Raw genomic sequence first — 13665 nt, 5'->3', positions numbered from 1 at the left:
AGAGGGTAGTTTTCACAACAGCTGGAAAAACAAATGTGAGGATTTACTTGACGGTAAACACTGAAGCGTTTCTCCTGGTTCAGTGGAAGCGGACGACCCTCACGTCGTATGTGCTCTGTCGCCCTCTAGTGCCAATGAAACAGAAACAGTGACTCCAATAGTGGAAAATCTGCAGCAACCAAAATAATATTCCATGACAGGCAGGAACAAAACATTTTCGCTCACCAAAGAGTTTTTTACTTTTTATTGTTTACCATCAAGCCAAATGTAAAGACATAAGCAGCAAAACACTCCAGTTTAAGCCGGAGAGAGAAAAATAAATACAAAACACTGTTACCAGTGATAATAAATTAAAGGTAAATCAACCTAGAACGTATGTGACGAAATAAACCATTACAAATAAACAAATAAGCTTCAGCAGTTCACATTGTGCATGAGGTAATGTCAGCGTACATTTCTTTGTAAAATTAAAAATTCAGTAGTAGAATGGGAGTGAAAATTCACTGAAATACAATGATGCACGAGGGCCCTTCAAAGCCATGAGGCTTCCTGATTCTGCAATATTTCAACACATTATCAGCAGCGTTACTGATTTTGAATATTCTTCACTGGCAGGATTTGATCCATTTGACGTTGGATTTTATAAATCCAAAAGGAATTGATTTAATATAACTTTTCCTTGCTGCATGGTATACATATCTTGCAAAATCTATTGGTAGACCTTACCACCTGTCACATTTTTTAAGCTGTGAATAAACATTTAAGAGCCAACTTTTGCACTGGAGTTATGTGCAACACACACACACCGACAAAAGGAGAAAAACAGAAAAGGGTGTATTAAAAGTAGCTTTGAAATACAGAGCCAAAAATGTAAAATCCTTTCCTTAAATTATGAGTGCAAATGAAGCCATATATTCCCAGGGTTTTATATATATATATATATATATATATGTATATGTTTGTGAGCCATATGTATATATATATATATACATATATATATGTATATATATATATGTGTGTTTTTGTGTGCGTGTGTGTGTAAATAAATTATCATTAGTGCTAAACAACAAAATGTGCAATGCTTTGCAAACGCACATATGGGGTGCGCTTTCTACCCCACTGATCATTCACAAACATAAAGCTGTACCTCTTCTTAGGTAACGTCATAAGTCATGCTACAAGAAAGATTGCTTGTTATTATAATACCATATTAGCAAGGAGCTAACAACAAAAAGTATCACAAAGAAGCTTATAGGCTATTCACAGTTTGTCTCAATAGACAATAAAGTTCCCACTATCAAGATATTCCATGTATAATTGCCGTTTCGTGTGCAAACTGCCACTTAGCGTTGAATAAAGCAGCGTTGCGTCTAATAAATATCAGCTTTTTTAGATCAGTGTGTTTAAATGTTTTTTAGAGAGGAAATGTTAATTCAAATGTGTGCACATCAAATGCAAAGGGTTGATTGACAGTGTGCTGAGCCAGATGAAGTTACCTATTCTAAACCTGTTTTGAGGTCAGCTGTGGGGTTTAACTAAGCATCTTGTGGCGGTCAAAAACCGTCTTGCGTTGTTCCTGGACCTGCTTTTTCCAGCGCTGCTGTGCTCCCTCAACCCGCTCCAGAACTGTGTTTCCTTTCGCCTGGCTGTTGTCCACCTGCGGACGCATCTCCTGAACACACGCACAAAAGCCAAGAATAAATCAAAATCAATGACTTCACGTGAAATCAACTAAGATGAAATATATGGGTGTACTGTACACGTTTTAATGACCGGGGTGAAAGATTTAGTGGCATCTAGCCGTGAAGTTACAGATTTTAACCCCATACATCTCTGAGTGTGTAGGAGAACCTGCGGGGGCCCTCGGGTAATGTTTAAACACATTCTACACAAGCACATATGTCTTGTTTGTTTGAATGCTAACCTCAGAGTCCTCCTCATTGTGCAGAGGCTGGGTGTAGGTGTCGTGTTTGCGGATAAGAGGATCCACCAGGAGCAGGAACAGCATGTAGAGCAGCAGTGCACCCACAACAGACAGGTAAATGATGATGGTTACCTGGGATACACCGGATAAAAAAAACACATTCAGAAATATGCCAAGCTAACATGCTGGCATCTAACAACACAGCTTACTTCTTGTGTTCAACAACACTTGGCAATTATATGTCATCATTTGTGCTCGTCGTACAATTTCTTGGGAATTTTTCAGGGTGAGTGTTAGACATTAAAAGGCCAAAAATGTTGATTGGAAGTCAGTAGAAGCAGTCGGTACTCTCTACAAGCCACTCCGGCGTGGTTTTCCCCCAACTACATTTTTTATTTTACTAAGGATACAGATTAAACAGACATTACATTATTTGTACAAACTGTTATTTTGCTTAATGACTAAATGATATATGCTGACAAAAGTCTGGTGGTACCTTGATGGTGTTGCTGCTTCGTTCCTCATACTTGCACTCACACAACAGGCAGTAAGCCTCAACATCATGGCCAGGCACCGGCATGGGCTCCACTACATGAAGGCAGTTACTGTGAAACACATCAAAACTGTGCAGTGAGCAGTAATACCCAGGAGATCAACCGTTATACACCAGCAAAAGTGGGAACTGAACATCAGCTCCCTCACAAAAAAAAAAGAAGCACAGCAGAGGATGTAGTTCCTGCGGCAGCTGAAGAAATCCAACCCTGCCAAAGACAATGATGGTGCACTTCTACACGACCATCATCGAGCCCATCCTCACCTCCTCCTGATGCGCTGCTGCCACAGCTAAGGACAGACTGCACCGTATACTTCGCTCTGCAGAGAAACTGCCTCCAGGACGCTGAGGCGTGCAGGTAAGATTGCAGCCGACCCCTCCCACCCCGGACACAAACTGTTTGAGACACTCCCCTCTGGCAGAAGGCCGCGATCCATCAGAACCAAAACCTCACCCCTCAAGAGCTCTCCCTCTGCAGCGGACCTTATCTACAAGGTCAGAGGCCCCCAACTTTGGCTGCGTTCCAGTTTACCTCGGAACTCGGACCCCGGAAGTCGGGGTGGGGACTATTTTGCAACTTCCCAAGTCGTAATTCCAACTCTCCTGGGCGTGGTACCGAAATGGTACTGGAACGATAAGCCCGAGCCCCGAGTTCCGAGGTATACTGGAACGCAGCATTAAAAGCCCCCATGGACTTCATGCGCTACATTAACGCCTTGTCTGGACACATTTTCTCCAGCACAACTTGTACAGCTGTAACTCTAAGGTGGCAGATTGCACATGTTTTCATAGCTTAGATATTTCTGCTTTTATGTCAAATATTTAATTTGATGTGTAGTTTTTAACTTACTGCTCTTGTACTTTAAGGTCTAATCTTTATCTTGCTCCTTGTAGTTACAGTCCTTTTTTGGATGTGCTTTTTTTGTCTTTCTACTTAGTTAGAAGTTTGTTATGCACCAAAACAAATTCCTTGTATGTGAAAACTCTGCTCGTGAGCGAATGTGACTCTGATTTAGATGGAGAGAGAAGGTATTAAACGTTACAGTGAGGTGTGACAGCAGAGACGGTGTCTGAGTCGTGGCTGTCGGTTTCTCTTACCAATCCTTCTGGGTCACATTTCGGTTATAGATGTGGCCAGTGATGTTTCTGTACGGAGGGCAGATGCACTTGCAGCGAACATCCTCAAAGTTCTGCAATTTGAGAAGACAGCGGATCAAACCTGGGATCAAGTGTTTACTTCATATACTTCACTGTTCTCTTCCGCCAGTGTACACACAACATGGCTTGTACACACAGGTCCAGTCAGACTCCATCTCACACTGAAACCATGTGGAGGAGACAGAACACAAGAGAAACGCAACACGTCAACAAGGTATTGTTCAGGATGCGTCACGGGTTTTTACCTTCGCCTCTGCAACAACAACAGCGTTGAGCAGAAACACGGTCACCGCCGCGGTCGGGATGAAAGTCCACGATGCTCCACGACCGGACGACATCTTCCCACAGGCGAGGCTCTGTCACAGCACCGCAGACACACAGATATGCAAGAATCTGCCGAACACTGACTAACTTCACTGCGGAGAAAACTCTAGAAAAACAATTGACTCACGTTGTAAAAGCAACTGAAGCTTTTGTTTTAGCTCGGCATTCAGCACGTACTTGCAGCTAGCATGCTTCACACTTCCGGCTGTCGTCACGGATGTTGACGATGACCCACCCCTAGCCTGCCTGTGATTGGGTTAGGGCCAAGCAAGAGGAGCAATGATTGGTTAATATTAGACAACAACATCAAAGTAAGCCAATCAGAGGCTAGGTAGGGGCGGGTCTTGTTCCACCTCGGGTGGGGGAAAAAAAAATTCGCTGCAGAGATATTGACACCTACTGGACAAAAACCATGGATGTAGTAATAAAAGCAAAACAACAAAACAACAATAACAAATATAATGCTATTATTATTAATTATAATAATAATAATATTACATCCATGACAAAAACAGAAATCAAATGTATAATCTATCTTTCTATCTATCTATCTGGAATCCCTGTATATTGTTTTGTATTATCATCAGTGAAATTTATTATTACATGAGATTCTGTATTTTTTTCAAACACATGACTAAGGAATTTGTGACTCACCACATATATTTCACCATCTCTGTCAGTTAACACTGTCAAATTCTATCTCCCAGGTGAGACGTGAAATGTAAGCCCGGACTTCTTGACCCAATCAATACCTCTATTTCCTGGTAATCCCACTTTCACATCTCTCCGTATTGTAAGATACTCATTCCTTTAATAAGCCATAGAAATCAATGGCTCACAAATTCAACCTGAACCTCTTGAGCTCATGGTCAGTGAGATCAATTGAGACCATGGTTATTTATCTAATGAGCTGTAATAGCAGTGTGAACATGCCAACCCCATCCTCTGTGTAACCCCAATCATTCGAGTATCCCCTTGATTCAACCATTTAAACTAACACAAATGCTGCAAGGAACTTCTTTTTGAAAAACATAATATAAGATGTGAGATATTAGTATTTCAGAGGATGTGAATGGTTTGGGTGTATATGTATCTAATATGTATTCTGGTTGTAGGTAAATTTGCTTGAACCACACATGGAGAAATGGGGTGGAGGTGGGATGTCCGTATGAGTAAACAGTGGGAGAGATTATGGGGCACAAATATGGTAAAATGTAAATTTTATTTTAAATTTAAAATTCTTCTGCTTTTAACTTGTTTGTAGATTTAAAATTCCGTTGTTCTTCCATTTGTTCATTTCTTTGTAATAAACACCATAATGTTTTGTAGACATAATGCAAGTCGTGTCATAAATTGACTCTCTTCGGTGTGTGACTTGTGCCCACTGACTTTTTTACGTTCTCTCAGTTCTGTCATTGTAAGCCACTTATTTCTCTGTCTTCTCTGATGCATAACTGCTCTTTACAACCCCCACCCAATTACAGTATAATGACACTGACCAGAGGTCAATGCCCATTCTCATTATCAGTTCAAAGCCCTCAAGAAGAAGAAAAAGGAGATTCAGTGCCTACTTTAAGGTAGATGTAGGAAAAAAAAGGATTCATTTGATTAAGGAAATACATCTAATGTATGTAAAATGCTTTATTAGCTCTAAACAAAATGGTAATTTGTGCAGGCATACATGTTTTGACAACGACTGTGGACTGTCCACACACCATGACTACAAAACAGCAGAGGAAAAGTATCCATAATGAAAACACTGCAGAGAAATCCAACTTATAAACAAGCTCAGCAGATGTCAAATTCTCTAATTTGTCAAGGTACCTGGTGATATCGACTTGAATCACATTATTCAAAGCATTAATTTTCATGAGACTGAAAATATTGGGCAGTTTGCCCATTAGGAGATGCTATAAGGCCCAAGGCAAAGCAAACAGAATCCTGACCAGCAGAGTTTAGGACATTTGGGGTGAAGATAGGATGTAGGAGGAGATGTAGCGTAAAAAAACAAGATTGAATGTTGTTGAAATCTCCTGCTGAAGCAATATAAAATAACATCATACAACAACCTTGATACTGTTATTTAATATTTGGCAAGGCAGATCTGAGGCTTTACAGAATACTAAGTGGCCTTTGGTGTAAACAATTACTGTCTGCAATTACAAAATACTGTCTACGGTCACTAAATCTTTGTGTGGCTTTAGGCATCTAAATGAAGTCATTCATGACCTACTATAGGAAGAGACCTGTTTCTGTCCTTATTCTCCCATTTTCAATACACACCTCAACCTTTCACCATGGTTCTTTTTGACCTTTATCTCATCATCTGTGGAGTCTTTTTGCTCTCCACCCTTCCTCTGTATTACGCTTCTGTAGAGAACACTGTTTGAATAACAAGACTATCTCTGGAAACCTTCCTCTCCTCTCCTCTCCTCTCGGCTGAAGCAATGCATTGTGGGCAGCTGTACTATTCTAATAGACACATGGTAATTACAGTAGTGGGAGGCAGCAGACAGCGGTGGTCCAGGGACAACACAAAACTATAAATCACAACTCCTGGTTCCGCCCTCCTGAGCGTACCCGATCACGCTCAACTGAAAAGCAATTCTGCCAACATGTGTTTGCACATTTGTCTTCATCAGCCACTGGCTTGTTTTGGGCCCCTGCAACTGAGTTTTCCTTTCCCCTGGTAATCAAACGTGGACAACTTCTCAACTGCTTGAGTCCAAGTCCGCTATATTATACTAAACAATTAGCCACACTTGAGATGCAACACTGAAATTACTCAGCAACATCATGAACTAGTAAAGAGGGTATTTTTTGAACATGATCAGCTGCTGGAGTAAAAGAAACCATAAAAATACAACTACAAAATGCAAAAAAAATATACCCTTTGAAAACCTTCGATCAGACTATCAGTAAAAACAAAGAAATCACCTGATGTCTCCTTAATGTTTCGTTTTTTCGGAGGAAGCATGAGATGCTTCCCGTACAAGTGTCTAAATCAAAGAGGTGCAATCGGAAAGGTGTGAGAAAAGCAGGCAGCGGTGGTGACTATAGTACAGTGTGTGTCCTCTCCTGCTTTATCTGTATGGACAGCTGCCTGTCAGCCAGCTGAGCCCATGTAGGGGGAGAGGTGTCTGCTGAGGAGCTGGTGTCAGCAAGGTGAGAGCAGAGCCCGGCAACGCTGAGCTGAGCTGAAATGGATGCAGAGGAGAGCGCGTCTCCTGCCTCTGAGGGACACCGGTTTTCAACAAGGAAACAGAGACTGCTGAAGCAGGAGAGACTCAGTCAGACAGAACATGAAAGCCAAGAGCGGCCATGACACTTGATGGACACAAACGCAGGAAGAGAAGCTGCCTCCTCCTCCAACCCCTTTTCCCCTTTGCTCGCAAATCCTTTTTGCAAAAAAATGGGGGGAAGAGGGAGAATTGCAGTGGCCCCTAGTCGAACTCTGCTCCCCCTGTAACGTGTGGGCTTTGATGGTGCCCAGGATGTTTAGAGGATGCGGGGAGGCTTCAAAGAGAGCTTCATAGGCCAATCATCGAATCGTGGCATGTTGGTAGAAAAAACCCCGGCAATCTGCCAGGAATCCACATGCATCTTTCAAGAGAGACCAGGGGTCAGGCAAGAAGACAGCTGAAAACAATAGCGAGAAATGAAAGGTGACATGCATTGAGAGGTAGATAAATAGCTGCAGGGGAGGAAGGAAGTTTGTGGTCGGTATAAAAGGATGTGATGTAGGCTTTGGTCTTGGAAAAGCTGCCAGTTGGTCTAACAAGACTTGGCAGGCCAGTCAATAGACTGTCAGCTATTAATGCCCACATTTCAGAGACACAAACACCCAGTTTAAAACTGATTTATATATCTGGTGATGCGTGGCATCCTTAAAGATGGAATGCTACACACCTGGCAGTCAATGAGGAAAATAAATTAGATGCAAGTTTGTCACGTGTGGCTCACCGAAATGAATGCATCCACATAAAAAAATGTACGACGCTTCTTTCTTTGTTAGCTGCCTCGAAGAATAAGGGGAAAACAAGTTAAGCGGAAAAAGGTCACACAGGGTCAGGGGACAACACACTGACAGATCAGAAAATGTTATCAAGTTTAATCCTTTGGAGAAGGACCAGACCCATAGTCTATCCGGTCTGCGGCGGGGGTTGTGGTACACGGGCTTTCCTTTTATGGCATGGTGTTATGTCACAGTAATCTCGTCTATGCCACCCTCTTGTTCTCTCACCAGTTATTCCCTTGTTGTGGCTGCTTGCGATCCACCTGCCGCAGCTGCAGGCCACATCTGCAGGCATGATAGATTTCATCCACTGAGACCTCCGCTTCCAAATGCCATTGTGACTCACCTTCCTCTGTTTTGGCATTTGCTGCAATCTGACCTGGCAGCTCAGTGGTGGGCCACAATGGACTGCCCCTGGCATTTTCTCAAACACAAACATAAACAATAGCACTTAAGATGTAGGTAATAAATATCTGTATTTTCTCCCTGATTCCCGATATTCTACCTCTCTGTGAGAGACAAGTGGCTGGTAGTAAACAGGGGGCAGACTGAGAGGAAAGAAAGGGTTAAGGATAGAGGAAGAGGTTGTGCCAGGGGGGAAATGAGGGTTAATCAGTTCATATCGAGAAATGATACCCAAAATTATGAGAATAACACATTTCTACCTGTACCCCAGTAGACTGGAAATGAAAAGCAGTGTTTACAGGATTAAACATTTATGTTAATAAAAATTCTGAGTTTGCGCCAAAAATAGCATTCCAATTACCCTGTACAAACAAAAGAAATAGACCTTGTAGGAGTTGGTTACTGTGAAGTCTTTGGCTAACGCAGAGCAACAGGGACAGACATACAGCTATTTTGGGATCTGACCCCTTAAAGGAAACTCCACTTTACGTCACATTGCACACCCATAACACTCTCAAACCCATGATGAACAGTTTAAATAAAAGATTAAAAAAATATTGAAATGCAAAACCAGAGCTATCATCTTTTTTATTTGTCGCCTTCATCCCCGCCTTAAGCAGCTACAGCCTCAAGCGGAGATGAGGGGCGGCCTACGGAGACGACATCTTTTGAGGTGGTTCATCAGATTTAATGCAGCTCCCTCTGGAGCAACATCAGGATTTATACAATGTCTTATATTTCATATATGCAGTAGTAGTATATGCTGACTTTAGAGTGTGGACTTCTCCTTTAAATGACATATAACGTGCTCCATAGCCTATAGACACTGCAAGCCAAACACACACAGACATACATGCAACATATTGGTGTGGAAAAGAAACTTTGAAATGCTACACAGAACTTTCATTGCTTTATTGGCTAGTCATCGTCTCTGATACTCGTTTTTCTTCTTCTTCCTCTTCTTTTTTTTGCAAACTTATTTGATGAATTTCTTTGCATCAATTTGATTTGCATCATCTCTTACACTGCTCTTCACTTATAGGTACATCTATCATATCTCGCTCTGACTATTGTCCTTATTGACTTTATCAGTTGGCTCTCTCTTAAAGGAGGATGGAAGAGGCTGTTTAACAGTCCTGGCGAAAGCAAGAAACCGGGATTGTGAAAAGACAAAAGAAACAGAGCGAGAGAGAGAGAGAGAGGAAGAGAGGGAGAGGTAGAGAGAGAGCCAGGATGGGGTGGGGTTAGAGAGAGACGCTCCACTGCCTGGCTGACAAACAGGGGGTCCCTCCAGAGCCAGGCAGATGAGAGGGAGAGGAGGAGAAAGGGAGAGGGGTGAGTTTGATGTGGGCAGTCAACCCCTCCACCCTCCAACAGCCTTCCCTCTCTTCCTCCAACCCCCCCAGCAGAAAATCCATGGCTGCTTTTAGTATTCCTCCCATCTCTTATGAAGGCTCTGCGAAGGGAACGCAGACAAGTGGATGGCCAGTGAGGCCCAGGCCAGCCGTGTGTGATGCTATCTGGGAGGTTTTAGGTTGACAGGACAGGCAGAGCGCCCAGTCACTTCCACCAGAGACCTGAACTGGACACATCCTCTGCATGTATCCACCTCCACTCTCTTTTTAAAAAAAATCTGTACATCAGGTTGACTCTGTGGACCCCCTATTCTCAGAGCTGGACCTGTTAGAACACCGATGTGATGAAACAACCGGTGCAAGTGCAATGTCCTCCTGGTGGATGATGCACAATTAATTCAGTGTATTCACTTGACAGTCATGTTGATCTACTGTAAATATGACATACACATGCAGATGCAAGTGTGCGTTATTACCTGCCTGTATTACCGTGAAGTAGCATGTGCACAGTTGACCTTCCCTGGATAAATGAAGGTTAAAAAGGTAATGTTGCTGTTCTCCCACACAGTTGGAGTGATTATTTTATCTGCAGGTGCATTTAAACATAGTTAACCACTGTTCTCTGACGAAACATAGTGTTATTGATCACCTGCATACCTATCAGCTCCATTTACCACAGCCGCGCCATGACAGTCAACCCACCGACACACAAAGCTTTTGTTGTCCCGAACATCTCTCTTCCAAAGTAGCCAGCTTTCTCTGTCACCTTGAGCCGGGTTCGTCATGCCTGTGTGATCGCTCTAAAGGTCACAGCTTGTAGCTACTGTCATTAGCTGTCACTCTTCCACACTCCCTCCCACTCCCTGCCCCTCTCCTCCTTCAAGTCGCTCTCTGTCACGCATTTTTTTCTCTACGGTTCTGGAACACGGATCAAAGTCCAATCTTTAGTTGGACTTTGAAGGTTAAGAACAGTGAGGAGCGATCCCAGAGCAAGAATGAGCCTGCTATGAGTCCGTGTGCATGTGTGTTATCTGATGTGCAGATGTGCAGCGAGTGGAGACATGTTGATCGAGGTAGCCCTGCTGGGAGCCCAGTGTCTCTGAGTATTACAACGACACTCTGCCTGTTGCAATTACAGTGGTGTTTTAGAGAGCCTAAAGCTATCTGAAGATCCCCTGCCTGAGAGGTAAAGGCAGGAAAAAGTGTTTTTCAGTACTTATGATAATTAGAATTGCAGTTAAAACATAGTATAATTTTGTTTTTTCACCAGGGAGATGGAGAACAGTAGCAAAGTAGTGTTTCCTGAATACAAACACTGTTTAATGAACTGAATTTTGCGCAACTGTGCCTGTGAATGCACATGAAGGAATGATAAATCATCTCGTTTCTATAAATTCAACTGACAATATGAGACAGTGTCTTAAATTCCACCACACACAATTTCACCATGTGGTTAATTAAAACATGTTTGAGTGAGAGGAATGAGAAAGAAAAAAAAAAAGAATGACTTCAGAGACAGCAAACACAGGTGTGGCATTTTATCTGTTGGGGAGGTGAGGGGTAATCACTGCAAACTTTAATCAGTTCAGATCAATTATTCATGGTCAGGGGCCTGACGAGCTGATTTCTTAAATGCCCCTTATCTATCTCTCTCTCTCTCTCTGACGGCCCTGTATGAATTATTCAGACTGCATTTACACAAAGAACTCCATCTCTGATACCTGATCAGTCAGTTAGAAACATTATGCAACAGGGAATGTCAATTATAAATGGGGAAATGGGTCTCCAGGTATGCGCACAATAAAAACAGAAAACAAAGCCACTCAAGGAGGAGCAAGAGGATAACATTCGCCTGGAGAAGTCTTGAAGAACCCCAAACTTCATGGTCTTTGGGGACTTATTATTCATTGAGAGAGGAGTTCTCCAATTTAACAGGCTCAACCAAAGTCAAAATTGACCCCGTGCTGTACGTCCTCTCATCATCCATCAGTTTATCTACCCGTTAAGGGAACTCCATCAACAATGTGCACTGCATCAGACCGTACATTCAACCACGCTCCATAAACAAGCTTTAATCATCCCTCTTGCAACTCCCTCCTCCAACTCAGAAGGATGCTACTGCCTCATTTTCATCTTCATCAAATCACCCTCGTCCCTTTCCTCTTGCAGCTCCGTCACTGGCTGCCACAGGCTGTTTGTGGTTGGATTAAAACCCTGAGCCCAGACTCCTGTACCTCAAGGCCAGGACTACATCGAGCTGGAGGACAAGTCAGTGATTTATCCAAATGTCATGGCAATTCGTACAGTAGGCTAGTTGTTGAGATAGTCCATAGCATTTTAGTCAGAACCCAAAGTGATGGACTGACCAACAAAATGACCAACAGACCGACATAGTCAACCATTGAGCCATGTTGCCATCATTGGCTGAAAAAGCACAACTAAACCTAAAGTGATTACAGCCGCTATCATGCTGCTTCATGACAGGACGTTTGAGGTTGTGCAGCCCCAACAGCCAGTGTGAGAACTTACTAGTACAAGGACAGAGGAGGTTGAGGGATGAGTGTGCGGTGAAGAAGGGGTGGTCAGGGGGAGAAAAGCAGATAAATAGACAGTGGAGAAATGAGAAAGTGTAATTCTTGCTCGGCACAATTTATCATGCCGTCCCTGACAGCCACCAACCATAAGTCATCAAATAATCACTCTCAATAATTTGCAGGGATCTCTCGTGTCCTCCCTTCCCCTCCGTCTGCCCTTGCAATGCATTCCCATGACACGCGGTCAAACCACATGCCTGTTGACACTCTAAGCTCTTCATAAATGCAGTGTAACCAGACCGGGTTTGACTTGACTGATTGTATTGCTGCAGTGCATGACAACAGGTTAGAGCGTGAGGGTGGAGAGAGAAGCAGGATGTGCCGTTCATTCCTCCCAGTGTGCCTTCTGCATCCCAGCAGCTGGACTAATAGGCTTTCACAATTGACATCTCCATGGGAACGTCCCACAGCATCACTAATACACAATTCACTGCTGTTGAGTCACATTCCAATGATATCCTCCTGTACTCTGGAGACATTCAGAGGTTGTATTTTGTTTCTGTTTCTTGGAATTCCAAATGTGCAGGTGTGAATCACGTATCGATCACAATTTTGTCAGTAGATATTAATTGTATTGCATAAAAATTCCACTGCTTAGTGGGAAATTATTATGTATATACAAATTCCCAACTCCATGATATGTGGCCAAAAATGTGTAACAAGAGCTGAGGGATAATTGAACAAGAGATGTGAAGGACCTGATCATGACCGAGAGAAATTATGAGGCGCATAAATGTATCATTTCTCCAACAGCATGCGTCTTGGTTGGGACAGCTGGTCAGTCCATTCATCCTCGTCATGTTGCTGTCAGAGCCCTGCCGCCGACGAGTGATGACCACCCTTGTCAGACCAAACGCTGTCTGTCTCCGTCTGAATGATAGAAATGTAGAGTGTGTCTGTGCGGCAGGAGGGATCAATTTCTTTCACTCTGTCCTCTATGTCTCCATGCCTTTCCTTGTCGTACCTTGAAATTCAATGTTTTCTCTTCTCCCATGAAATAGAGAATTATCCCCCCCCCCCCCCCCCCCCCCCCCCCCACCGCTGTCTGAATGTTAATCCACACCTGTCATACATCGGTAGGGTTTCCACTCTGACATCTGTCCCTGCTGTGTGTCACTTCTCGACCTTTCCTCTCTGTATGTGTGTCGATCATCTCTTTTGTCTGTGACTGTTGGCTTGGATGACCGTGTGTGCGACGCGTGTTTATTTCATAGTGGGGCACAGGAGGGGATCGTCACCGACTTGGGGATGCTGTGAAAATGTCATTGTTTGGTTGTGCTCTGCTTTATGACACAGTTTATACAGTGACGATGATTTCTCTTCCCTAGCGTGGCCTT

General features: G+C 43.1%; 1 protein-coding gene across 2 annotated transcripts; it reads right to left on the bottom strand.

Annotated features, from left to right (window-relative positions):
* Positions 1 to 229: 229 nt before the first annotated feature.
* tmem9 (transmembrane protein 9) lies at positions 230 to 4205 on the bottom strand. Of its 2 annotated transcripts, XM_035643966.2 has the most exons (6): positions 4087 to 4205; positions 3881 to 3991; positions 3576 to 3667; positions 2421 to 2529; positions 1925 to 2056; positions 230 to 1672 (listed from the first exon to the last, which is right to left on the bottom strand). In XM_035643966.2, the coding sequence occupies exons 2-6, from the start codon at positions 3971 to 3973 to the stop codon at positions 1532 to 1534; spliced, it is 567 nt and encodes a 188-aa protein (XP_035499859.1). In that variant the 5' UTR covers positions 3974 to 3991; positions 4087 to 4205; the 3' UTR covers positions 230 to 1531. The 2 variants fall into 2 exon arrangements, with proteins under 2 accessions (XP_035499859.1, XP_035499858.1); XM_035643965.2 differs by having other exon boundaries at positions 3881 to 4182.
* Between the last annotated feature and the right edge of the window lie 9460 nt (positions 4206 to 13665).

The sequence above is a fragment of the Scophthalmus maximus genome, chromosome 3 (assembly GCF_022379125.1).
Source record: "Scophthalmus maximus strain ysfricsl-2021 chromosome 3, ASM2237912v1, whole genome shotgun sequence".
In the NCBI taxonomy this organism is placed as follows: Eukaryota; Metazoa; Chordata; class Actinopteri; order Pleuronectiformes; family Scophthalmidae; genus Scophthalmus; species Scophthalmus maximus.
The sequence above is the reverse complement of the archived record's forward strand: the minus strand, read 5'-3'. Positions and strand labels throughout refer to the sequence as shown.